This window comes from Eschrichtius robustus, chromosome 7 (assembly GCF_028021215.1).
Source record: "Eschrichtius robustus isolate mEscRob2 chromosome 7, mEscRob2.pri, whole genome shotgun sequence".
NCBI lineage: Eukaryota > Metazoa > Chordata > Mammalia > Artiodactyla > Eschrichtiidae > Eschrichtius > Eschrichtius robustus.
In genome coordinates this window covers 78,231,973-78,259,950 of record NC_090830.1, presented here as the reverse complement: position 1 = coordinate 78,259,950, position 27,978 = coordinate 78,231,973, and the positions used below count along the sequence as shown (strand labels likewise).

The 27,978-nt window shown below is 38.9% G+C and overlaps 1 protein-coding gene across 5 annotated transcripts; it reads left to right on the top strand.

The window, feature by feature from the left end:
• Nucleotides 1-11: 11 nt before the first annotated feature.
• ANXA7 (annexin A7) lies at nucleotides 12-27,583 on the top strand. 5 transcript variants are annotated; one of them, XM_068547818.1, is made up of 15 exons: nucleotides 21-94; nucleotides 3,165-3,258; nucleotides 3,352-3,406; nucleotides 5,875-6,097; nucleotides 6,701-6,802; nucleotides 7,415-7,479; nucleotides 7,912-7,977; nucleotides 12,213-12,315; nucleotides 12,535-12,629; nucleotides 15,445-15,558; nucleotides 15,797-15,967; nucleotides 18,902-19,072; nucleotides 19,152-19,227; nucleotides 20,314-20,426; nucleotides 22,880-27,583. In XM_068547818.1, exons 3-15 carry the CDS (start codon nucleotides 3,353-3,355, stop codon nucleotides 23,000-23,002), a joined length of 1,476 nt encoding a protein of 491 aa, XP_068403919.1. In that variant the 5' UTR covers nucleotides 21-94; nucleotides 3,165-3,258; nucleotide 3,352; the 3' UTR covers nucleotides 23,003-27,583. The 5 variants fall into 5 exon arrangements, with proteins under 5 accessions (XP_068403921.1, XP_068403919.1, XP_068403922.1 ...); XM_068547821.1 differs by having other exon boundaries at nucleotides 3,327-3,406; XM_068547819.1 differs by lacking the exon at nucleotides 21-94 and adding an exon at nucleotides 484-505.
• Nucleotides 27,584-27,978: the final 395 nt, after the last annotated feature.

Sequence of the window (27,978 nt, the reverse complement as noted above, 5' to 3'; positions counted from 1 at the left end):
CGGCGGCCCTCGGCGCCCCGCCCTTCCCGGGCCCGCCCCCGGCTCCATCTTGCCCGAGACCAGGTTGGGCTGAGACGCTGCTCCACGGAGTCAGGTGAGGAACGGCGTACCCTACCCTTGCCACCCGTCGTCCCCCTCGGTCGCCTCGCCCCGGCCTGCTCTGAGGCCTGCCAGCCGGGAGAGGGCGGGGCCCCGCGTGTGCCCCGAGCCGGGGGGCGCTGGAGGAACCTGTGGGCCCCGGGAGTGGCCGGCGACTCGGTGTGCGCGTTTTGGGACCCGGGCTGCCTGGTGGGGGCGTTCGGCCGGGGGCGCATTGGGGCGGGATCGGCGAGGCGGCCGGGCAACGGGAAGTCCTGTTCGCCGGTCGTCTGTGCCCCGCGGCTGTCCGGAGGTCCGAGGGAGCAGTGAGGCTTCCCGCGCAGGCAGGGGGACCACAGGTGGAGGGATTGAGGCCAGAGGATGGCCCTGCTGAAGCGACCCCAAGGAGGGCTGAATAGGAAAACCGGTGAGCAGCACCGAAAGCGAAGTCCGGCTGGTGACTAGACTTCCTGGTGACACAGCAAATTTAGGGAAACTTGGGACGTTTGTACTTGCTTAGTGAACCTAGGACAGAATGCGGAAGCCTACAATTGTACACTGGTTCAGGTTTATAATTCTTGGGAACTATTCAGGGAAGTGGCATTCCAGATTTGATTCCTAGTACCTTAGCAGCAGCAAACGTGCGCTGATTTGAACCCAACCTGTGTGAACACTTCTGCAGAAGGAGATGGCTGATGTCCACCATAAAGTGACAGAAATGAAAAGAAGTCGTCCAACTGCCTTTAAACTCTCTAATTTCTGCCAGTTGGTGGGGAGCTCATCTGATAATCTGTCCTAATTAGATAATGAGTGTAATGAGTTACCTATCAGGCAGGGAAGGAGTTTCAAGTACTAGCTAGGGAGGTAGAAGAGAGAATTTCGACCACTGCAAAGTGAAGCCTCCTTTCAGTCCTCGCTGGTGGTGACTGCCTACCCTGTCCATGCAGAGCCTAGTCGTGCCTCCAGTTCTTTATTGAAGGGTCCTTGCTGACAGATTTAAATGGTCTTTCCCAATCAAGAGGCAGGTTTTGGAAAATTGTAGTATCTGCTGTTGGCCATCTTCATACACCCTTTCTATTTTGTATTTGTTTCATAAATTTGCAACAGCTGCCTTCTGTGTTCCTGGGCTTCATGCCATCTCTGAGACTTGCATAGTGAGACCCATCCCTTTTAGTAGTTGACTCACTGGGTGGAGATGGTTTGGAAAACCAAGAATGCTTTTCTAGTCTTTTTAAAGTAGTTGCTGACGGAGGATGTTGAAAAGGAAATAAAAGTTCTGGTTCACTGGTATAGTCTGATTATTCCTTGGGCAAAGTTGAGTAGTTTGTTGAGTCACCCTCGGGTTTGTTTCAGCTTTTTACAAAAGCTTTTTAAATCTGCGTTTTGAATAGACGATACATGCATAATTCCAAAAGGACTCTTAGCCCTTTTTTTTAGTACATTGAAAAGTCTCCTTGTTATGCCCCAGCTCTCCTCTCCAGAGGCAGCAGTGGAGTACTGTTTCCTACTTTCTTGAGTATACTTTCAGGGATATTCTCTCTACATACAAGCAAATAAATGTAATTTTTACACATTTGGTTGCAAATTATCTATGTAGTTTTTCATCTTGCTTTTTTCCCACTTAATATGACTTAGAGATGGTTCCACATATGAGTAAAAAGAGAGCTGCTCATTTTTAATAGTTGCCTAACACTTCATTGTATGGCTATCCATAATCTGTTTTACCTGTTCCTTATTAATGGACTTTTAGATTGTTTTTAACCTTTTTTTTTTTTTTTTTTTTTTTTGGCCATGCCACGTGGCTTGCAGAATCTTAGTTCCCTGACCAGGGATTGAACCCAGGCCATGGCAGTGAAAGCGCTGAGTCCTATCCACTGAACTGCCAGGGAATTCCCAACCTTTTTCTGTTACAAATAGTGTGTAATGAATAGCTTTGTACATATATAATTTTGCATTTGTGTAAGTATTTTTATGAGGTACATCCTGGAAATGGAATTGCATTCTAGTCCTTTATATAATTATGCTTCAAAATGTACCCAGATTCATTTTCTTAAAGTTGTTTTAAGTTTTCTCATGTACAGATAGTCTTTATCTTCATTCTGTTCAGAAACTCTTGTTGACATAGTTCCTCTAGTGCCCTTAAAGGTAAGATTTAATGTAGTAGCTAAAGGCTGTAGAAATAGGACTTTGTCACTGGAACAGTTCCTGAGATTTAGAAATTTAAATTGTTTTTGTAGTCTTTGGTGCTATAAAACTTGTTGCCTTTAAAATTATTATTAATTTCTCCCATAAATTATTTTCAGACTTTTTCACTTTCTTTTGACCCTGACCTCTTTTGCCCTTGGTCCATCTGACTGTTCTTAGATGGTATTGTTTCTCCTTTACTCCTTTTTTTATCAACTGGGCTTGGGGAAGAAGACAGCAAAAAATGATTTAACATCCTTTGCAACCAGGTCTTTGGATCCCAAATGACTGTTTTAAAACTGACTGGATCAGTTTTCTTATTTTCTTTCAACTTCGACTAAATATATGCCCATTCATTCTCAATTTAGCAAGTTTTTAGCTTCTATGCTGTGCTTATGTCATAAGGAGCACTATAATAACTTAAATTTATTTTCTCATTTTCCTTCCCCCCCGCCACCATCTCTGTATCAGCACCTAGGACAGTGCTTATTTAATAGTGGGCTTTCGTAAGTGTTGAACTGGATTTGTTTGGGGTACTTTTTAAAAAAAAATTTTTATTGGAGTATAGTTGATTTACAATGTTGTGTTAATTTCAGGTGTACGGCAAAGTGAATCAGTTATACATATACATATATTGACGCTTTTTTAGATTCTTTTCTCATACAGGCCATTACAGAGTATTGAGTAGAGTTTCCTGTGTTATAAAGTAGCTCCTTATTAGTTATCTGTTTTATATATAGTAGTGTGTATATGTCATTGTTTGGTGTCTTGATAAAAAAGAAATACAAATCATTTATAGCTGTATTGGGGAGACGAGCCAAAACACATATTGAAAAACTTGGCAAATTAGGTGGTAGATTCAGAAATGCCAAAATATTCTGGTATCAAAATATCATTCACAGACCATCACCTGGAAGCTTAGTTAGGAATACAGAATCTTGGGCCCCATCTCAGAACTACTGAATCAGTCTGCCTGCTGGACTCTTTTGAAAGAAGGTGCGTTTTGATTAAACCCTATGACAAAATATATCTTCAAAGGCCTTAATCCTTATAGCAAATTACAGAAGACATTTTTTATTGTTGTTATAGAATGTCGTACCCGGGCTATCCCCCCACAGGCTACCCAGCTTTCCCTGGATATCCTGTAAGTATTGCCACTTATGATACTAAAATAGCTCATGTCCTTGGCACAGGTCTTGTATAGAACTAGCCAGCCCATGACAGATCTTACAAATATTCTAGAGCAGGGGTCATAAATTCAAATGGCCAGAAGTACTGAGTAGAGTACGTGAGGGAAGGCAGGTGTTGTGGGGAACTACAGGGACTTGGCTCACCTGTGGAAAGGCAGTAGTTAGTCAGCTTAAGCCGAATGTGTCCATGCAGGGAGGCTGACCCAGTGTTGCTGGATAATTCCATATCTTCAAGTAAAGCCAACAATCTGGATTTTATGTGAAATTGCCCAATTTTTAAAATTGGGAAATGAATCTTTTTAAATGTTAAATGCTGGGCTTCCCTGGTGGCGCAGTGGTTGACAGCCTGCCTGCCAATGCAGGGGACACGGGTTCGAGCCCTGGTCTGGGAAGATCCCACATGCCGCAGAGCAACTAGGCCCGTGAGCCACAACTACTGAGCCTGCGCGTCTGGAGCTTGCGCTCCGCTACAAGAGAGGCCGCAATGGTGAGAGGCCCGTGCACCGCGATGAAGAGTGGCCCCCGCTTGCCGCAACTAGAGAAAGCCCTCGCACAGAAACGAAGACCCAACACAGCCAAAAATAAAAAAATAAAAAAATAAAAAAAAGGAATTCCTTTAATAAAAAAAAAAAAGTTAAATGCTGTATGATTCAATACAACATGTAGGTAAGCTAAATCGATCCTTTTGAGTCACTGGGTTTTTTGTTTGTTTGTTTGTTTTTTAAGTATTTATTTATTTATTTATTTTTGGCTGCGTTGGGTCTTCGTTGCTGTGCACGGGCTTTCTCTAGTTGCAGCGAGCAGGGGCTACTCTTCGTTGCGGTGTGTGGGCTTCTCATTGCGGTGGCTTCTCTTGCTGCGGAGCATGGGCTCTAGGCGCGCCAGCTTCAGTAGTTGTGGCACACGGGCTTAGTTGCTCAGCAGCATGTGGGATCTTCTCAGAACAGGGATCGAACCTGTGTCCCCTGCATTGGCATGTCCCCTGCGGATTCTTAACCACTGTGCCACCAGGTAAGTCCTGAGTTACTGGTTTTTAACCTTTGTGTTAGAAGGTTTAAAATAACTTGAGGGGCTTGACTCAGAGGTAACAAATTGCAGTGGATTAGAGGTCCCTGGATTAGTACTTCTGAGACTTTTAGTATTTGGAGTGCATGTTATAAATGTGCTACCAAGTTCTGCCTTGTTGATGTCTATACTGTTCTGAGGACTAACCTCATAGCTGAGGCATAAGTAAGAATTGTGTTTCAATTTTATGCTCATAAGTATGTAGGGCTTCTTTCTAACTCTGGGAGAATAGAAAGAGGGGCCTATATAGATTAATGATAATGTGTATATTCTTATGTAAAGTGAATATATAGCTCTCCTGAATTTAGCATAGAAGAGATGAGAATTATGAATATGTTCCCAGGTCCCTATGTACTAAACTGGACTCTGACCACCATTTCAGTCAATATAGGCTAATTGTTAAAAACAGACAACCCTAACATCCCAATGACTTAACACAATAAAAACTTATTTCTTGCTTACTTCAGTCTCCTGGAAGTCAGTGGTGGGGGTGGCGGGGGAAGGGGTGTGGTGGGGAGCTAGGAGGCTTTGTTCCATGTCGTCTTGCGGGTTCCCAGGCTCCTTCCATCCTCTGTTGCCTTGTTATATTGGCTCTACCATCCTCTAGTGCCTTGGAGTCCTCCACTGGATCTTCTGCTTCCAGCTGGCAGATGAAGGAAAAGAGAGAGGAAGAGAGAGCTTAGAGGATTGGGCGGAAAGTTAAGGGGGCCAGGCTGGAAGTTGTGTACGTTACTTCTGTCCACATTCGTTTACCAGTATTCAGTCATATGGTCCTATTTAACTGCAACGGGGTCCTGGGAAATGCAGTCTAGTTTTGTGGCCTGAGAAAAAGTTTAGTGAACATGTAACACTCTCTCCACACTTAGACATTGTGTGATCTGAACTGAGGTCCAAAATGTCACACCCAGTGTATGACTCAGGTCATTGTTTGTTTTTTTTTTTCCCTATTATGCACAGTTCCAGATGTGTTGCAAGAAAGCCATGAATTCTCCTCTTTAGGCTAGAGAGGCAAATCTTCCTATTATTTCCAGGTGCTAGGAAAATGAAGGAACTAATGAGCTTTGCCAGTTGTTCCTGAAGGCTTGAGGTTTGGAAAGAGCCTGGTTCTTACTCTCAAATAGAGAAACAGACCCTTCTTGCCTAACATAGGTAGATTTATATATAACTGAATTCTGACAAACAAGTGTCCTGACAAACTAGTATACTGATAAACTAGTATGAGATACCAGGACTTCTAATGGGCTTTTTAATATGTAAAAGAAGAAGCTAGACCTTAACAGTTATCTTTGTTTGTTTCCTTAGCTAGGTTCTATTTCTTGATGATCACATTCATTTGAAAATTTTTCTGGTTTTTCAGCCTGCGGGTCAGGAGTCATCTTTTCCCCCTCCTGGTCAGTATTCTTATCCTAGTGGCTTTCCTCCAATGGGAGGAGGTGCCTACCCACCAACACCAAGTAGTGGCTACCCAGGAGCTGGAGGCTACCCAGGAGCTGGAGGCTACCCAGGAGCTGGAGGCTACCCTGCCCCTGGCGGCTATCCCAGTGCCCCACAGCCAGGGGGAGCCCCATCCTATCCTGGAGGTGAGTCGTGGGTTGTGGAATTAGTATAGCATTTTTTTTCTTCTCTCTTTAATCCTCTTGGTTCCTTCTTGTTTTGTACGAGGTCAGAGTTGCTCTTAGCCTACTTTCTACCTTAGACAGTAAGGACCTAGCTGGCAAGAAGGATAAAGGTTCTCAGGAGGCATGAAAGCTGGGAGCAGTCTCCAAAATTCTGTTGTGAAAGGAATTAGAATAAATCTCATGGTAATAAAGGACCAATATATAATGGTTTTGTTGATAATTTGTAATCTTAAGAACTGATTAACATATTTCAATTGGCATGATTGTGACCTTAGGACAGCTTTGTCCACAGTATGTAAAAAAACCAAACCAACCAAACAAACAAACAAACAAAAAACTAGCACTTTTGTATTATAAGTTATTAAGGCAGATGAATGAAGTAACATTTTTTTTTAATTTATTTTTTAATGGGGAAGGATTTGTTGAGAAATTGAATTTAGACCAAAAGGGACTACTGCTATGGCATTAATAATATATTTTCTTCTACTGTTTCTAAAGTTTTCACTTCAGTCATGAGAACTGTCACTGTAGTTTGTTTCTTTTTTTCTCTTGTTTTTCCTCCAGGCCAAGGGTTTGGAGCCCCACCAAGTGGAGCAGGCTTTTCTGGCTATCCGCAGCCACCCTCACAGTCTTATGGTGGGGGCCCAGCACAGGTCCCACTACCTGGTAGGTACTAACTGTCCGGAGAAAAACAGTAGCTTGATATTTTGAATTTTGCAGTTGCTGTTGAAGGAACTTAGTAGTTTATGTTTGGGATTGTCTTTAGTAAACGTTTATACTAAATACTTCTTAGGTAGTATATGGTTTCATGAAATGTATTAATTTGATGAAAAAGTTTAATCAGCAGGATGGCAATAAGGACTTGTTTTTTTCATTTAAAAAAAATTATCTGTCCTGAAGCCAAAAAGCAAAACCTTCAAGAACTTCTCTGCTCGTTAGTATAGCACAAAGGAAACAACCCCCAGAACTATGTCCTGTCATCCTTTCCAGATAGAATCAGAATTTAATCTGGTTTAAGTGTTTTGTTCTTTTTTTAGAGTATTGTTTATAAAGAAATTATGGTAAATTATTTTAAAGAAATTAGGACATGGAATATTTTAAAAGGTCCTTGTGACCAAAGTTGGTTTTTGATTCAGTAAATTATAATACTTAAAAATTATCCTAGTGAATAAATAGTGTGAATATTCTCATATGTTTCCTTATTCATAATAAATCAGTGCTGTTTTGAAAAATTAAATCAGTTAAGACCTGATTGCTGTATTTTTTCTTAATATGTAGGTGGTTTTCCTGGGGGACCGATGCCTTCTCAGTACCCTGGAGGACAATCTCCTTACCCTAGTCAGGTATTTTTTTTTTTTTTCCTACCTTTTAAATTTAGTCTGGGTAACTGGATAATGGTAAAGAAGAGCACTACTCCTTTGCTGACATTAGAGGTTTCCATGAAGCAGAGGAGATGGTCTAAAGCAGTTCACTTAAGACTTTAATCTTTGCTTCTGTTAGACTCCATGCTCTTTGGTCCACCTGCTTTTAAGTACTGTCCTGATGACTTTGATAAGACGAGCATAGGTCCCTTCTCACAGGTGATGACACCCATACTCTTTTTCATAGTGATTCACTTGGACTCTTGGTGTTGGTTTTAGTTCTTTTTCCTCCTCCCTTGCTGGCAGTATAACTATGAACTCAGGTGACTGGGTGATTGATATTTCTGCCAGTGTTTTATGAAGTATGGTTTTGTTTTCCATTTTTACCTTTATAACTTTCCACTCTTCTTTCAGATCAATACAGAATCCTTACCTTCCTATCCTGTTTTCTCTCCTGTTTCTTTGGATTATAGCAGTGAAGTGAGTAAGGTTTTTTAATGTTCACTAATCACTAGATCTCCTATATGTGCCTTCATTTGTTTCTAATTTCTCCTGTATTTGTCTCTCACTACTTCCTTGAGGGCTCATTGTATCTGTTTTTATCTTTATGTCCCTGTAGTGCTTGGCAGGGCTTTAAATACAGTAGCCAATTAATGTCTGTTAAATTGATTTTTCAGGAGTCTCAGAAGGTCTCCCATATATCAAATCTTTGCCCTGTCTCAGTATAGCTCCTTATTTTAATATTAAGTTTTATTCTTTAATTGACTTGTTAATTCTTTTATATCCTATGCAAGTTACTAGGAACATAAGCAGTTTTATGTTTACCTTATCTTCATTTTCTCATTTCATACTGTCTATTCATAAAGATCTAGCATTTTTAAGCTTTTTTTAGGCTGGGATTGGTAAGGGGTTACAGAATTGGAAGAAAAACAACTTAGCCATTTTCTGGCTTCCTTTCCAGATTTGAGGAATTTTTGAGCTCCAGAGAGATCAAGAAACTTGTCCAAGGCCACAAAGCTAGTGAAAGTCAAAGCTGAGACTAGATACTAGCTCTTCTGCCTCTCAGACCAGTGGTCTCTCTGGTATACAGTGCTACTTTGCTGATACAGTAAATGATATTCCTCCAAAGCCCATAGTAAATTGCCTTCAATCCTTTTTAAAAAAAATTGTTGATTATTAATCATATTATAAATCTGTAGTTATTCTAATCATTTGTTATGAGAATTTTTAGTTTAGTTTAAGCATGCATCTGCTTTTAAAGACATCGTTTTATGACTGAATATAAAAGATTTTTAAACATAAAAACACTAAAAGTAAAACACACATACACATGCAGCTTATCTTGCATAACAATTACCACCCTAAATTGAAACCAGGAAGTTACAGAGCAGTAGATTTTGGGAGATGGAAAGTGGAATAGATGGAAGTGGAATAGACTACCTTGTGAGGGGTGAGCTCCCTGTCACTGAAAATCCCCTGATAGAAGTTGGGGTGTGTGTGTGTGTGTGTGTGTGTGTGTGTGTGTGTGTGTGTGTATAGGAAGATGTAAAGAAAGTTTTTGTCTTGGTTGGGCAGTTGGGCCAGGTGACCTCTCCTGAATGATCCAATTCTAATTCTGTGGCAGTTTTTCAGCAGGAAGGTTGGAATGAAATGGATGTCAAAGGGTGGCACTTTTGGTGGCAGATAGTATGGGCTTTGCTGTGCTGAGAAATCCTCTGTAGTTAGGGTTTTGACCTCAAGAATATGGACCCTGATTTCTTTGAGTTCAGTATAATGCCTGCAGAATGATAGTATTCTTGATGAAGATTCACTTCAAACTTAGACTTTCAACAAAGCATAAAACAAAACCATTTTTCCCTCCAGATGAAAAATGGAATAAGTCTTTTGGTGGTGGTTGTTTGTTTTTAGAAACAAGAGGATGACAGAAAATGATAGTCGTCAAACAGTACATGATGAGGGTTAGTTTCTCTTACTGTCCAGTTCAGTGTATTATAAACAGAGGCTTCTGCCCTGCTTAGGATTTTAGTGACAGTGGTTACATCAAAGAAAACTTTCATCAGTGCTTGATACATTAAGCCTCATGTAAAGGCAATATGTTGAAAAAAATTTTCTGCTTGAATATTTGCTACAAGTAGAATAATTTTAGTTTTTCCTTAAAACCAATATACAAATATTTCTTGTTAGTTCTCTGCTTACATTCCTGGCTTAGAAACTAGTGAAGGATGATTGTTAGGGCTTATTGGTAGAAGAAAATGTTGGTGTGAGAGTAGAGATGAGTGGGAGGAATAAAAATGTTTGTCGAAGGGTCTGGTCTCCTTCTCCCCAATCACTTTGCCCCTACAGGTGTTGGCATATTGCTGTTGCTGTATTCAATGGGTATAACTCAAAATACCGTTTCAGTTGCCTAGAAAGCAACTGAATCATTCTGTGTTTTGAAATGATTTTGATTGCATCTTTAAATGATATTTTAGAGATACTTGGTTAAATAAAATGTATTATTAAAATTAAATTTTAAAAAATGTGATGGGGGGACTTCCCTGGTGGCGCAGTGGTTAAGAATCCACCTGCCAATGCAGGGAACACGGGTTTGAGCCCTGGTCCGGGAGGATCCCACATGCCACGGAGCAACCAAGCCTGTGCGCCGCCTACTGAGCCTGCGCTCTAGAGCCCGTGAGCCACTATTACTGAGCCCACGTGCCACAACTGCTGAAGCCCACGCACCTAGAGCCCATGCTCCATAACAATAGAAGTCACCGCAGTGAGAAGCCCGCACACCGCAACGAAGAGTAGCCCCCGCTCGCCGCAACTAGAGAAAGCCCGTGTGTAGCAACAAAGACCCAACACAGCCAAAAATAAATTAATTTTTTTTAAAAATGTGAAGGGATATCATCTTGCTGCATCCCATCTCTCTTAAACCCTGATTCGAATATTTTAAGAAAACTAATGAATTGTTTCATAGCTTTGTATTTAAAATTTTTTAAACTTAATTTTGTAATAATTTCAGACATAAAAAAGTTATAAAAATTGTATACAGAATTCCTGTATACATACCGTTTACGCAGATTCTTACATAAACACAGTACAGGAAATAACCGTTTTATAATACTATTACCCAACCTTTAGACTTCATCAGTTGTCCCAGTAATGTCCTTCTGATTCAGGATCAAATCCAGGATGAAACATTGCATTTGTTGTCATGTCTTAAGTTTCCTTTAATATGAAATAATTCTTCAGTCTTTGTTGTTAATCACGTTGATACATTGGAAGAATACTACCAGTTATTTTGTAAAATAATCCTTAATTTGTGTTTGTCTGATAAGTCCCCCTGATTAAATCTAGGTTCTGCCATTTTGGCAGGAATACCACAGAAATGATGTCGTGTCCCTAGTGAATCATATCAGGAGGCACTAGTTGTTGATTTACCCCATTCCTGGTGATAATTGGTTTTGATCATTTGCTACAGATGATGTCTGCTAGGTTTTCTGCTGTAATGTTACAAAGTATGCAAATATCTTGGTTCTCATTATACTTTTACCCACTGATTTTAGCATCCATTGATGATTCTTGCCTGAAACACTTCCTACTGTGGTCTTTGTCATATGGTGATTTTTAAATTTCTTTATAGATTTGTATTTAAAAACATACAGTCCTTGTTTTGCTTTCTGGTTTATTTCCTTATAAAATCGATGAAGAGTATTGTACCTCAGATGACAGAGTCTCTAGTCATTAATTTCATCTTCATGCTTTTCTTATTATAAAATGTTTTATTTTATGTCTAATAATCAGGGCCCATACAGGAAATGAAGAGCTATTACCAGAAGTATATTGCTTGTTTGAAATCTCATTGGGCAACTCTGGCTCTACCTCACTAAAGCCATTATTATATTCTTTAAATAAAACACTGCCACTCATCTCACACTACCCAGGGATCAATCTCTTTTTTTCCCTCTTATTCTACCAAGAAGGAAACCAAGGCATAGAAAGATTGTGACTATCTTCACAAGCTTGACTATCTTGTTTTCTGAAGGTTTGGTGTCTGGCTGTCTTTTGGTGGGAGAAGGATAGTCTCTGTCTGTTCCAGAATGAGCCATGAAAATAAATACCCTTATCCTAAAACCTAAGTACTGGCCTCCTTGCCTAAGAGTGATGATCAGAGAAGTCTTTTTCCACCCCTCCCCCCCATATATATATATATATATATTTATTTATTCATTCATTCATTCATTCATTCATTCGCACCAGGTCTTAGTTGCAGAAGGCGGGCTCCTTAGTTTCAGCTCACTGGCTCCTTGGTTGTAGCACATGGGCTCCTTAGTTGCGGCAGGTGGGCTCCTTAGTTGTGGCATGCGAACTCTTAGTTGCGGCATGCACATGGGATCTAGTTCCCTGATGAGAGATCGAACCCGGGCCCCCTGCATTGGGAGTGTGGAGTCTTATCCACTTCGCCACCAGGGAAGTCCCATAATCGGAGAAGTCTTAAGTTGTCTTCCTGTAAGCAGAGAAACCTGAGTTGGATTTTTTTTTTAAGTTAGTATTTCTTTTATTAAAGACGTTGAACATTTTTTCATATTATTTTTCTTCCAGTTTTATTGAGACCCAATTGAAATATAACACTGTATTAGTTTTAGGTATACAACATGTTGATTTGGTATATGTATGTACTGTGAAATGATTACCACAATAACTGATTTGGATTTTATGCCTCTTGTTCTCAGCCTGCTTCGATGACTCAGGGAACTCAAGGAACAATCCAACCGGCTGCCAACTTTGATGCCATGAGAGATGCAGAAATTCTTCGTAAAGCAATGAAGGGTTTTGGTGAGGAAAATATATTTTTGTCTTATTTACAATCAAATTCAAGTGATTGAATGTAAGGTAAAAATAAGCTTTATATCATAAACCAAGTTTATATGTGAGCCTGTGTGCACATCCCTCAATTTAATCTGGCACCAGGCACCTTGTAAGCATCTAAAAGATGTCCTCAAGGAGCACCCCACACAGACCTCATCCTTACTTAGACATGTATGGTTCTTTCAGGTACAGACGAGCAGGCAATTGTAGACGTTGTGGCCAGTCGTTCCAATGATCAAAGGCAAAAAATTAAAGCAGCTTTTAAGACCATGTATGGCAAGGTATGTTTTGTTTTTTTTTCAGGAGTGAGCATGAACAGTGGCCTTACGCCCTGCATTCTGTCAGGTTGGATACTGTCTTTTTATTAGTACTGGTGAGTACAAAGTAGAGACAGCTAGATTTCAGAGACCCCAGGAGAGGTGTATTCAATATTTCTTTCTTTCTTTTTTCTTAAATAAATTTTTTTATTTATCTGTGGCTGCGCTGGGTCTTCGTTGCGGCATGTGGGCTTCTCATTGTGGTGGCTTCTCGTGTTGCAGAGCATGGGCTCTAGGTGCGCGGGCTTTAGTAGTTGTGGCTCGCGGGCTCTAGAGCGCAGGCTTGGTAGTTGTGGTGCACGGGCTTGGTTGCTCCACGGCATGTGGGATCCTCTCAGACCAGGGCTCGAACCTGTGTCCCCTGCATTGGCAGGCGGATTCTTAACCACTGCGCCACCAGGGAAGTCCCATCAATATTTATTTCTCTTAGAAGCCTTTCCAATTCTAGAGTAGTCCTTGATCTCACAGTCATACCTATTTACTATGTCTGGTAGGTGACACATGTTCAGTAAAAAGTAGATTATGACCACAATCCTGATCAGTAGCTTGGTTCTCAATCTTCTCCTTACAGTTGGATTCAAGGACTTCTTATGTAGCCCTTGCTTATTTTTGGTCCTTGGCATCATCTTTCACTCCTCTCCCTCCCTCTAAACATATCTTGTATTATGACTTTATAGAACTTCTTGCCATTCCCTGCACACATACTTCTGTTTGGTATATGTTGTTCTCTTGCCCTGGAACACCTTTGCCTTTTTTCCTGCATGGCAAACAAATTCTTTAGGATTTGTGTTGATTAAGCTACTTTGTGAAGTTTCTCTCATTGCTCTGGGCATAATTTGGCTGCTTCTTCCACTGTGGTCCCATAGCACTTTGTAAAACCTCTACTATAACTAATCTCACTGCCCACTCCCCAAAACTGTGAGCTCCCATCAGGCAAACCATGTCATATTCATCTTTGTATTTATAGTACCAAGTACAGGAACACTAGCAGATAGCCACTTAAATATTTGTTGAGTGGATGATCAGTGACTAAATCCAGCAAGATTCTGTGGCTGAAAGGTGTCATCGTTTCTTAAATATAAAGGGCAAGACTGGGTAGCATTGGTTTGCCATTTAGATAGGAATCCTAAAAATTTTCTGATGTCCTCTGAATCCAGTTTACTTTTCTCAGAATGGAAGTAGAGGTCCACTGGCTGGTCTCACCTCATCTTTTCTACCCTCCCTGCCCAACCCCAAATCCACTTCCTTAGTCTTAAGGCTGATTAAGTGACACAAACTCTAGTTTCTCTTAGCGTTCAACATCAGACTCACTTTTCTCACAAAAGTACTTTCCATATTATGAATTTCTTTAGTTCACATGTAGTCTGTGCTTTGTTGTCCTGAATTTTCTCATACAACACTTTTGAATTCAAACTAAATTCCCAGCCTGTTTTCCTTACCCACAGCCACCTTTTCTCTTGACTTCTTATTAATAAAAATACTATTCCTCTAGCCTGCCGTGGAGTCTTCTTTGATTCCACACTCTTCTTTGTCAATTAATCAGTGAATATTGTTTCAGTGCCTACTGTATGCCAGGCACTGCTTTGTCCTAGCAACTGGTTATTGACTGTGTCTTGTTGATCTGATCTGTAAAAGAGCTCTTTAAAAATGTGTCTTCTGTCTCCTTTTTTTCTTTCCACCACTCAAGTCCAAGCCTTTATTACTTCTTACCTAAATATTCCAGTAGCCTAAATTTCATTTATAGCCTCTGTCGTTATAGTCTGTACTGCCTGTTGATACTGCCTGTTGTTGCTGTATCAATGCCATTTTCTTATGTAAAAGTTTCCAGCAACTCCTCCCAGCATGCAGAATCAAATCCACACTCTTTAGCTTGGTATTCAAGGTAATAATCCAAGCATATAGTTACAACTTTGTTTTACTAATCTCTGAAAACATTACCCTCTAACAAAATTGGTTGTCTTGTTCCATTGAACAAGCTTTGCTCATTCTTGCCTCTATACTATTGATTCTCAATCTTAGCTGAGTATCATAATCTCTTTTCAAACTTAAAAACACGCACAGAATCTCTGAGTATTCATTCTTGACGTAAGTGTTTTTTGTTTGTTTTTTTTTTTAGAAAAATTCTGCAGATGATTTTAATGCATATAGCCAAGGCTGGGAACCACTTTTCTGTTCCTTGTTTGTGTTCCTCCTCCTTGCCTGAAATACCTTTCTTCTTTCTCTTTGCCTGCTAATTTTTACATACTCTTCAAGATCTGGACTAAAAGTTTTCTCTGAGCTCTCTAGCCCACTTTAACTTTTCCTATTTCAGCTTATTTCTGTGCTACTTACTCATCTGGTGCTGGAGTACAGGCTGCTTTATATTAACTTTTTTTAAATGTTTATCTTATCTTTTCAAATAAGAACATGATGATGACAATTTCTACTTCCTCATAGAGTAAGAACAGTTTCTTCTACTAAGTAAATATCTGTTTATCATTTTGTTAATTTGAATTATTCTTTGTTTCCTATACCTCTTATTTTGTACCTAGTGTAGTGGTGGAACTACAATAAATTTATTATTAAGTGTTTATTGATAGAATGAGTAAAATATATCTGCTTGAGTGTAATAAACTTAAAATAAATATTTATTTATTCCTTAGTATATAATATTCAGAACAGCAATTGAGGCTTTCATATAGCAATTCAATTCCATTTTTTCATATTTTCCTTAAAAAATTTAAGCAAAACGAAATTTGGAGAGCACATATATACTTAGTTTGTATTTGTAATTTAACAGGATTTAATCAGAGATCTTAAGTCAGAGTTAAGTGGAAATATGGAAGAACTGATCCTTGCCCTGTTCATGCCACCTACGTATTATGATGCCTGGAGTTTACAGAATGCAATGAAGGTACTATATGGCATTTACTTTGAGTATTTTATCCTATTTCAAATGTAAAGCCCCATAAATTATGGCAGTTCTGAATTTATAGTGACAGCTAAATCAATACATTATTTTATATCACCTGAATATATAGAGCTTTTCAGGTCTGGAGGCCAAAGAGATATTTGATGGAACAGTAAGATTTAACTACTTTCAGAAATTTGGTGTTTTGTTGTATAATTCTCCCTTTCTTCATTTCACATAGGGAGCAGGAACTCAGGAACGTGTATTGATTGAAATTTTATGCACAAGAACAAATCAGGAAATCCGAGAAATTGTCAGATGTTATCAATCAGAATTTGGACGAGACCTTGAGAAGGATATTAGGTCAGATACATCAGGGCATTTTGAACGTTTACTTGTATCCATGTGCCAGGTGAGTATAGCATGAAAGTTTGGGTGTTGGTGGAGGGAACGTTTTTTACTGCCTGTTGCCAGTGGCCATTCTTTATTCCTTTTAATATTTAGCCCCCTTGGAATCTTGACATCTTTAAGAGGGGACAACGCAGAATCCACTGTACAGGTTTCTTTGTAGTCACTACTGAAATTTATTTCTGCAAATCTGGCCTTTGTAAGGAATCAGAAATTAACCTCTTTAAGGTTGTATGAAATCAGAAATCAGCTTGAGGCTCTGTGTCTTAGAATGGCGATGAATCTGTACTTTTGAGCTTAGCATTGTACTGTCAGTTAAGTCGGACCATCAACTGAAGGTATGTAGGTCCGCCATGCAAGTGCTACAAGAGTGAGGACTGTGAGGAGAGCCAGAAATGCAGAAAATGTTTCAGCGTTCACAGTAATATTGTGCTTAGTACCCTCCTTGTTCTGATTCCCCAAATGTGCTGGAAAAGTGGCAGAAAATTCTCCAAATAGGGTATTTGGAATGATACTACAAATACACTTAGAATGAGATAATCAGGGTATATTTGAAAGAGATGATGCAAAAGACTAGCACACTGATTCAGTATCAGGAGTTGTTGGCTATCCTGCTAGTGCACAAGGTTGGACAGTCTTGAAGATTCTAAAAGTAGAGGAGAGGCTCTTCACAGCAAAGGGAGGTAGTTGCAAAAAAGACAGTGTGCCGAAGTGCGTGGGTATGGAAATGAGCAAAGAAAGCAAATGGGTGGGAGGACATTGAATTTACCCACAACAGAGTAACAGAGCAGGGGAGTAGGTTAGCATGAAAAGAAAATCAGGACCAGAGAGTTAATGCTAAAAAATGATTAAGACTTTAATGAGGTGCTGAATATTTCTTTATGCAGGGTTCAAGGCCCAGCCATCTTTCAAAGTAAAGGACCCTATTCCAGGGAGTGGCTTCCTAGGAAAATGGGACTGTATTGTGTGCTTGAATCCAAAGGCAATCATCTGGGGAGTTGTTCCTGAGGTCCTTTGCCTGTGCTGTATTCAGTAGCCCATTTAGAATATGCTTCTACACATTCCTTGTGCCCAGTGCTCTTCAGAAGACAGTTTCTCACCTTCAAGGAACACCTCTCCATTTTGTTGCTCAGACAGACACTGAGACTCTAGAGGGCAGCCTTTCCTTTGTTTGGGTTTGTGTGTCTATTGATATTTTTGAGAGAAACCAACTACCCATCTAAGCTTTACTCTTGTTCAGGCCCAGAGCTCCCTCCCTCCCTCTCTTCTTCCCAGTGAAGAGTTTGGTCTATAAATTGGTACAGGCTAGCAGTACTTGAGTTATTTATAACTTCTTCTAAAAGGCTCACATGTCATTTTCATGTATACATTCATAATAAATACTTGTATATTAAGATTACGCTTGGATGAACGAAAGGACGTTCATGAAACCTCCATATTATATACTCCCTCCTTTGACTTAAATTCCTTGAGGGGAGGGGCCTTGTCTTTCTTGTGTCCCCACCACTTAACACATCCTGTTGGTTCTGTTCCTCTGGAGAACCCTGACTAATACAGCCTGGTACAAAGCAAGTGCTCCATACCTTACAGTTATATGGATGAATACAAAGTGGAACTTAGTATAATGCATATTGATCTTAAATCCCAGCTAAGCAGACTCATAATTTCTTCATTTGAGTGGTAGTTTATATCTCCTGTTAGAGGAGGTCCTCAGCGTGGCTCAGTAGTCGCTTCATCATGAGAAATCTAAAGTTACTTCAGACCCTGGAGTTCAGGGATATCCAGCCTCCAGGAAACCTCAGTGCTTATCTCTCCGAACTGAACAGGGGACAGTGCTTATTGGCTCGGAACATGAACCAATAGAAGTAGACCCTATCACAAGAGAAGTGAAAAATGAAATTCCTTTGGTGGCAGAAGGCTTTCTCCCGGAGGATAGAAGTGGCTGCATTGTTAGTGTTCAGGACTTGCTGGATCACGAGTCTGTGTGTGTGGCCACAGCCTCTGGAGGTGTCATACTTTGCGGTCTCAACACACACCATTCTGTTTCTCCCTGGCCCAGTTACCACCCTTCAAACCACCACCTCAGAGAAGCATTCTTGGACTCTCCTGGGCCATTTGTCATTCCCTGCTCTGAGCCCGCACTTAATTCCCAGAGACCTCAGTTATAGCCCTAATCCCACTGTGGAGGCATCTTTTATCTCCTTAATGGGAGGAATGGAGTGGCCATAGTCACTTCCAGTCCTTGTGGTTTCTATCATGCCTAGTCTCTTAATACCTGTTAATAAATGTTTATTGAATAAAAACAAAAACAAAACCAAAAACCCCAAAACTTTTAAACCAAGGACCAAACCCTGAAGAGTAACTTTTTTAAGAACGCCTTTCTCTTGGTGTACCAAGAGAAAGCTTTTTAAAGTGAATGTTAATAAAATTTTCCACACTTTCAAAAATAAAACGTGTGTGTGATTTTTTATGGAAACCATTTCTGATTTAATTTAGCTCTCAAAGCCCTGAAAACCTCTCATTTTAATATAACCGCATTAAACCATGGTCATATGTTATAAAATCCAAAGTTGGCAGTGTAATAAAGTACTAGTTACACTAGTATAGTTTCTTTGGAAATGAAAGATAAGCGTGACAAACTTTATGCATTAATTTTTAGTAAATTGTCCCTTTAAATCCAAAAGTGACTAGATTGGAAAAACTTTTTTTTTTTTTTTTTTACAATTTTATTTTACTTTTTTGTTGCATGGCATGTGGGATCTTTGTTCCCTGAGCAGGGATCGAACCCGTGTCCCTGTCATGGGGACCTGTCCCCTGCAGTGGAAGCACGGAGTCTTAACCACCGGACCACCAGGAAGTCCCAGAAAAATTTTTTTTTTTTTTTTTTTTAATAGAACTTGTATCACCTTCTTCTAATTCCTGCCTTCCTCTTTTGCAGGGAAATCGCGATGAGAACCAGAATGTTAACCACCAGCTGGCTCAGGAAGATGCTCAGCGTCTCTATCAGGCTGGTGAGGGGAGATTAGGGACAGATGAATCTTGCTTTAACATGATTCTTGCCACAAGAAGCTTTCCTCAGCTGAAAGCTACCATGGAGGCCTATTCCAGGGTATGAGCTTTTCTTTTGAAGATTTGGCTTCTATTTTAAGGTGTGAAAATATTTTAACCGCTATACTTTTTGTTTACAGATGGCTAATCGAGATTTGTTAAGCAGTGTCGGCCGTGAGTTTTCTGGAAATGTTGAAAGTGGTTTGAAGACCATCTGTAAGATACTTTAGTGTTTTGCTTTGTTTTGTTTGTAAATGAGTGAGGCTTTGAATAGTTGTTCCCATTAAGTGGTGATTATTAATATAGCCTCCTTGGAATCTACTTAGGCAGAGGCCAAGCTAATCCTATGTTTTTATATGCAATTCTCTATGAATGGTTGGTGGTGTGATCAAATAGGATTGTTTTGAAATTATTTGGTCTGTATTCTCTATGCCCTTCTTGAGGACTATACAAAAATATATGATAGATTGTAGCATTTCCATTAAGGTGAATAGGAAAGCCCTAAGAAACTACAGAGTGCCACCACACAAAGCGTCATTTTGAGCCCCCCAAAACACCTTTCAAGTACTTAGCCCTATGAGACCCTTTTCCATTTTGAAATTAAAAACCCAGTTTTTGGTGTCCTGACATTCAGATGTTTAATGAAATGGAAATTTCATTCTCATGGAGAATATAAGACTAAAGAGAATATTAGCAACACATTGATATTAGCAATTGAATATCTTACAAATACTACTATAGTAATTGTAGCTAACATAATGATGTATATAGTTAGTACATCTCTACCATCTGCAGGTAGAGACTTTGCTAATTTAATTTTCCTAAGAGAAAACATGTCAGATTTCTTATTATCGTTCTCAAATCTTTGCTCATATCTGTGTTTTCTTTTTTATATTGGAGTGTATCTTACATCCTTCCCTCAGTCAAATGATATATTTGACATCTAGAATTCAGATTTTAGTCATTATTCCTTTTAAGTAAGATATTACCAGGGCACAGTTGCTACAGTTTTTCTCACTTTAAGGGGGAAAATGTTAAGAAGCTAAGTGACTGCATCTATGGAGAGAAAATGGGATTTATTGGCCAGAGGGAATCTTGTAGAATTGAAGGTAGCCTGTCTGATGCTGCTGGAAAGAAAGATGGAGGCTGAGAAAAATCAAGGGGAGAATATCTTCAACTCACCTCAGATTTCTGAGATGATTACATAGAAAATGATCAAAAGCAGCTAGAAGTGATAGATGAACCTGGTGTGTGCACACCTTTGTCAAGTCATTTCACATCTGAAGCATCTCTCATTTGCAGTGCAGTGTGCCCTGAACCGCCCTGCCTTCTTTGCTGAGAGGCTGTACTATTCTATGAAAGGTGCCGGCACAGATGACTCCACCCTGGTCAGGATTGTCGTCGCTCGAAGTGAGGTGAGGCTTTCTCTGTTTGTCTGATCTTACTTGATTTTGAATGTTGATCCTTTTTTCTTAGCAATATTAAAAACATTTTTTTCTTCTAGTTTTATTGAGATATAATTGACACTGTATAAGTTTATAATCGGCACTGTATAAGTTTAAGGTGTACACAGCATAGTGATTTGACTTATATGCATCATGAAGATTTTCACAGTAAGTTTAGTGAGCATCCATCATCTCATATAGATACAAGATTAAAGGAAAATGTTTTCCCTTGTGAAGAGAACTTTAGGATGTACTCTCTTAACAACTTTCATATATAACGTAAAGCAGTGTTAATTATATTTATCTCGTTGTACATTACATACCTAGTACTTACTTATCTTATAACTGGAAGTTTGTACCTTTTGACTGTCTTTCTCCAATCTTCCCTCTCCAACCCCTCACCTCTAGTAACCACAAATCCGATCTCTTTTTATGAGTTTGTCCCTTTTTAAGTATAATTGGCCTACAACACTATGCTTATTTCTGTTACACAACATAGTGATTCGATATTTCTATACATTTCAAAAGGATCCCCATGGTAAGTCTAGATGTGACATGTCACCTTACAAAGATATTACGTAGTTATTGACTATATTCCCCACACTGTACATTTCATACCTGTGACTTACTTATTTTTCAACTGGAAGTTTGTACCTCTTAGCCTCCCTCACCTATTTCTTTTCTTCCCCCAACCCCCTCCCTTCTGGCAATTACCTGTTTGTTCATTGTGTCTATAACTGTTTCTGTTTTGTTATGTTCGTTCATTTGTTTTTTTAGATTCCACATATAAGTAAAACTGTACAGTATTTGTCTTTCTCTGTCTGACTTAGAATGTTAATTTCTTAAAAGTTCCTTAGTTGGTTGTCAATCCCTCAGGACTGACATTAAGAAAGGGCTCTCCTTCTCACTGCTGGTAGAGGTTGTATAAAGCACAGTGTTCACTTTCCTCATGCTGTGAGAGAGGCTTGCTTAAGTGAAACAGACCTCCAGGGAACTCCAGATGTTTATTTTTTGGTTTTCATTTTGCTTATGTAAAAAACTATGAGGGAGTTCCCTAGTGGTCTAGTGGTTAGGATTTGGCGCTTTCACTGCCGTGGCCTGGGTTCAATCTCTGGTCGGGGAACTGAGACCCTGAAAGCCACGAGGCGCGGGGTGGAAAAAAAAAAAAACTGTATGAAAGACCTATGCAGATTAATCCCATTGCACATAAAAATTCTTAAAATTTAGCATACACTTAATTATGAAATAACTGTAAAAAATTTTATCTTTATCTTTTTACCTAAATATAGCCTCAGATGTATTCCTTTCTTTGACTTTATTTAGTGGACTTCTTTTTAATCAAAAGAAAACATATGCTATGAAATTATGTGAAAGGAGGTAAATCATTTTTTAAAAGAGAGCCGTAATACAGTATTTGGAAAAACCTTCTTGTGTATTTGTTTTTAGACTTAAATTTTCTAAGCAGGATCCCTTTTTCTCTAATTATAATAAAATATACGTAACACAAAATTCCCATTTTAATCATTTTTAAGTGTACAGTTCAGTGACATTAAGTACATTCACATTGTTGTGCAACCATCACAACCAGAACTTTTTCACCTTACAAAACTGAAAACTCATTAAACAATAATTCACCATTCTCCTTGCTCCCCAACTCCTGGCAACCACCATTCTGCTTTCTGTCCTATGTATTTGACTACTCTAGATACTTCATATAAGTGGAATCATACAGTATTTGTCCTTTTTAACATCTTCAAGGTTCATCCACATTGTAGCATGTGTCAGGATTTCCTTCTTTTCTAAGGCTGAATAATGTTCCATTGTATGCATATACCACTTTTTGTTTATTCATTCATCCGTCAATGGACACTTGGGTTGCTTCCACCTTTTGGCTGTTACGATTAATGGTGCTATGAACATGGGTATACAAATATTTGAGTCTCTGCTTTCACTTTTGTGTATACCCAGAAGTGGAATGGCTGTATCATATGGTAATTCTGTTTTTATTTTATTTTTTTGAGGAATTACCATACCATTTTCCCGTGGTGGCACCATTTTACATTCCTACCAGCAATGTACAAGGGTTCCAACTTCTCCACATCCTTGCCAACACTTGTTATTTTCTGTGTTTTTGATAATAGCCATCCTATCAAATGGTTTTTAAATGACTAATATATTTGGAATAGTAGATGAAACTAGTATCACCCTTATCCAATATCTTTGCAGAACAGTAAATCAGACATTCACTGGGTGACGCTAGTACTGGTATGAATGCTAGCTATAAAATGCCAGTCATTTGGTGTTTTTTCCCCTCTGCTTTGGTTATAATTAGGATCTTTTCACTATTAAAGAATAATTTAATAAATATCAGTTTTCTTTAACAGCTGTTTTCTAATATCAAAAATATCATGTCTTGCATGCAGATTGATCTTGTACAAATAAAACAGATGTTCAGTCAGATGTATCAGAAGACCCTGGGCACAATGATTGCAAGTGACACGAGTGGAGATTACCGAAGGCTTCTTCTGGCCATTGTGGGCCAGTAGGAGAGATTTTTTTTAAATGAGTGAAGCTATTCAGAGCTTATCCTTCAAAGCAATGACTGACCTGCATGCAGCAACATCAATCCTCACCTAACCAAAAGAGCTTTTTACTAAAGACTGTGTCAGGGTATTGTGCTTGGTTTGCACATGTGGTTATTGCCTTAATTCCAATGTTATTTTTTTCTCTATATACGATCAAGTAAAGCCATATCACAATGATGAAGTAATAATGCAATGTTTGTAAAACATAATTCTCACTGCTCTTATTCTAAATAGGATACCAAATTGAATAAAAGTCACAACAGTCTGTAATTCTGTGTAATAATATCGAATAAAAAATTCAATATTGAATAAATTTGAATAAATATTGAATTAAAAAAAAAACTTGCCTTCCATTGGACAGTTATAGTTGGTAATAATGTCAAAACTCTATTACTTTTTTAAAAAATTCAGCTCTTTTGACGTAGAAGAGCAATTTGCATCTTACTTTACATAAATTGGTATTCTATATTCATAAACACTAAACTTCCCACATAGAAAATAGTTTAGTATTGCCTGTAATAACTTTTAAAAAAGGGATTATGTGTTTGTGTGCATAAAATATATAGCCTACTTTTATGTCTACTGAGACTGCCTAGAGATCTTTATTGGCCCTTGATTTTTAAAAAAAATTTATGAAAGACTTTAATTTTAGTTGCAGTTTAATCATGATTCAAGACAGTGAAGCTTGCACATAAGAGGTGCTGAATTAATGAATAAACGAGGCTTAAATCATCTTCCTGGGAGATTGAATACTAGCTCTTTGGAGAAGTAGTTCAGGGAGTCAGTGATTTCAAACCTGGCTTTATTCCCAGTACTGAGCAATTACTTATCGAGTATGTTGAGCATTACAGTAGGTAGTTAGGGAAAGTATCAATACAAAGGAAGGAGGTTTGTAATCTAGTGGGGGTTCTAAACAAAAATTAGGATACAAGGAAATTGTAAATGTTAGATTATAAATTCTGCTGAGGATAATAACCCTATTTGTTCTTTGTGTTGAGCTCCCCGGCACAAAGCAGATATTTAATACAGATCTGGTGAATGATAGTACTAAAAATTGAGGGGGAGAATAGTAATTATCAATTATATTTTGATAAACATTTGTTTTGTGTAAGGACCAAGGGACATACATACAAGGTGGTATAAGACACAACCTTACTCTTAGAGAGATAGACCTATGTACAACTGTAGCGCAGGGCAAAAGCAAGATACATAGGTAGAAGGATCACTGGCTAAGATAGATTTTTGATATAGGTTTTGGAAAAGTAAGTAACAGTGATGGGATTTGGTAAAGGTGAGAAAGAGGGGTGTAAGGTACTAAGGAAAGAAAAGATATGAGCTATATATTTTTAAACTTTTAAAAATTGAGGGCTCTCCTGGTGGCGCAGTGGTTAAGAGTCCGCCTGCCAATGCAGGGGACGCGGGTTCGAGCTCTGGTCCGGGAGGATCCCACGTGCTGTGGAGCAGCTGGGCCTGTGCGCCACAGCTGCTGAGCCTGTGCTCTAGAGCCCTCGAGCCACAGCTGCTGAGCCCATGTGCCACAACTGCTGAAGCCTGCGCGCCTGGAGCCCGTGCTCCACAGTGGGAGAGGCCACCTTAATGGGAGGCCTGCGCACCGCAGTGAGGAGTAGCCCCTGCTCGCTGCAAATAAAAAGAAAGCCCGCGCACAGCAGCGAAGACCCAGCACAGACAAAAATAATTAATTAATTTTAAAAAATTGAGATATAATTCATATATCATACCATTCATCCTTTTAAAGTGTACAATTCAGTCGTTTTTAGGATATTCATGCATTTGTGCAACAATCACCACAATCAATTTTTGAACATTTTCATCACCCAAAAAGAAAACTTATACCCATTGTCAGTCATTTCCCCTTTCCCCTCCTTCTGCCCAGCCCGTGGCAATCACTAATCTACTTTCTGTCTCTATGGATTTCCCTATTGGGGCTTTTCATATGAATGGAATCATACAAGGCATTGCCCTTTGTGTCTGGCTTCTTTGAATTAGCATACTGTTCTTAAGATTCACCTGTGTTGTAGCATGAATCAATACTTCATTCTGATTTGCGGCTGGATAATCCATTGGATATACATTTTGCTTGTCCATTTATCAATTGATGGACATTTGGGTTGTTTTCACCTATTGACCATTATGAATAATGCTGCTATGAACGTTCATGTACAAGTTTTTCTGTGGACACATGTTTTCATTTCTCTTGGCTATAGTACTATGAGTGGAATTGCTGGTACATACAGTATCTTTATGTTTAACTTTTTTTTTTTTTTTTTTGCTGCCCATTAGAACATTTATTTCTCAGAGAGAAAATAAGTTTAAGACAGTCATATTACAGTAAGTAAAATTAACTTTTGTATTCTTTACAACCATAGATTTTTCTCTTTATTACCTCTCTTATACCATCTGTTACAAACAATTCTAGAAAGCAAATAAAGTCACTTTCTACAATAAATAGAGCATCGTGTGCTTCACAGCAGACGTGACTGAGACATAGGCCCCATGCCACAGCAGGACCTGAACCATTTCCCGTTCTAAAAGAGCAGTTTTAAAAATGAGATTCAGAGAGAGACTGAAAGATTCAAAGAGACTGAAAAAAAAAAGGGAGAGAGAAAGAGACTAAGAAAGAGAAAGTGTTGGGGGGAAGAAAGAGACACAGAAAGAGAGTACGTTTAACCTTTTAAAGATCTGCCAAACTATTTTCCAAAGCAGCTGTATGTACCATTTTACGACCCTACTGGCAATGAATGAGGCTTCCAATTTCTCCTCATTCTTATCAACACTATCATTGTCTATTTGAATATAGCCATCCTAGTGGATGTGAAGTGGCATCTCATTGCAGTTTTGATTTGTATTTCCCTAATGACTAACGAGCATATTTTCTTGAGCTTATTGGCCATTTGCATATCTTCTTTGGAAAAATGTCTATTCAAATACCCATTTTCATATTCGGGGAACTAGGATCCTGCAAGCCTCATGGCCAAAAAAAAAAGGTATGTTGTGCACAAGGTAGGATAGTTATTTCAGTGCAGATTCACTCACAACCCTCACTGGGGAAAAAATCCAGAGAGAAATGCCTTACTCAACAGTTGCATAGTTTTATTTTGAGAACTTTTATGACATAACACTGCAACTTTAAAAAATCTTTTTCTCAATTTTTATAATTTTTATGTGTTTATTAGCAGAAATACAATTTATTTTTAAAATTTGGCTCTGGTAATTGTATCCTAAGCAAAGAGTTTCCATGGGGAGTAGTGTGTGGGTGTGTGTATAGTTTAATAATATATTTTGAAATAGTTTCAAATGTATAGAAAAGTTGCCAGAACAGTACAAAGAACTCCCATGCTCCCATGTCCTCTTCACCCAGATTCTCATATAGTTAACATGTTATTGGTTCATTGCTCACTCTGAGTATGTGTGTGTGTGCATATATCCTTTGTTATTAGTCTTTTCCTGAAACGTTTGAGGGTTGAGAGAGCAAACTGCAGTCATGATGTCCCATCACTCCTAAACACTCCAGCGGGTATTTTCCTCCAAACAGGGACACTCTTCTACATAACAGCAAACAATCTTCCACACCAGGAAATCAATATTGGTACAACACTACCACCCAATCTACTAAGCCCATTCAAATTTCGCCCACTATCCCAACAATGTCTCTTTTCCTTTCTGGGTCAACATGCTATACAGGAATACGTATTGCATTTAGTTGTGTATTTTCAGACTCCTTTAATCTGCAAGAGTTGCCAGTCTTTCATGGCCTTGACAGTTTTATTAAAGGGTACAGGCCTTACTTTCTATAGCACGGCTTACAACCGGGGTCCCTTGTTTGCAGGAGTACCACGAAATGATGCTTTGCTTTTCCCAGTGAGTCTCATCAGGAGGCACAAAATGTAGACTCCTCCTGACACTGGTGATGTTAACCTTGATCACTTGATCATGTTGGTTTCTTAAATTCACTGTTTTTCCCTTTGTAATTGATTAGTATTCCAAAATCATGCCAGTATCCTATTCCTCATCAAACCTCCACACACCAATCTTAGCACTGAAGACTCATGTCTAAATCATCCACTTCTATAGTTGGTGCCAAATGGTAATTCTCCATTTCCATCATTTCCTCTCCATTACTGGGTTCGCATTCTACTGTTAGAAAGAGCTTTCCTTTCTCTTCATTTATTTATATCAGTGTGAACTGGTGTATTCCTATTTTATTCAATGGATTGTAATCCATTATTATCATTGTTTATCTTGATCCTCAAATTGTCTCTGATTTGGCCAGGAGCCCCTTCAAGCTGCCTCTTAGCAGTGCAACATTTTAAAGTTGTATACTGGTAAGATTCATCCATGTTGTGAAGAGCTGTAGTTTATTCATTTTGACTCCTTTGTAATATGTGATATTGTGAATATATATCAGTGTATTCATCCACTCTTCCGTTTGGGTTGTTTCCAGGTTTTTGCCATTGTATTTTGCCATTCCAACTCTAAAGTAATGTTGAATTTCAAACGTATTAAATTTTTGCATTAACATCATATACTTTGAGTCTGTTTATTGTATAAATATTGAGCACTAGAAGCAGTGCAGTTTTGCATTCTCCCCAACAGTGTGTGAGAGACAGGCTCCCTTTTAAAATATTGTCTTATCTGCATTTTTCACGGAGAAAGATTTAAATGACCTGTTTTCAAAACCGTTTAATAAAGGCTTTTATTTTATCTTTAAATAAATTTGCTTTTGGTTTTTCTCCTATTTATGGAGAGATACTGAAAGAAAGGGGTCGAAAAAGCAAACTCGAAAGGTGGAAAACTTTGTACTTAGCCAACACTTATGCCAAGGGAAAGTGGCATCGGCGAAAACACAAGTGACCGCAAATACAGAGGCTGTCGCTCAGGAGCAGGGTTTCCGGAACGCAGGCGCAGAAACTCGCGCC

What these genes read in the sequence shown, in the direction of transcription:
- ANXA7 (XM_068547820.1), top strand. Translation starts at nt 3,353, where the DNA reads ATGTCGTACCCGGGCTATCCCCCCACAGGCTACCCAGCTTTCCCTGGA. An exon ending in CCATGGAGGCCTATTCCAGG is followed by an intron (nt 19,073 to 19,151) that starts GTATGAGCTTTT and finishes TTTTGTTTACAG; the next exon opens with ATGGCTAATCGAGATTTGTT. An exon ending in TTGTCGTCGCTCGAAGTGAG is followed by an intron (nt 20,427 to 22,879) that starts GTGAGGCTTTCT and finishes TCTTGCATGCAG; the next exon opens with ATTGATCTTGTACAAATAAA.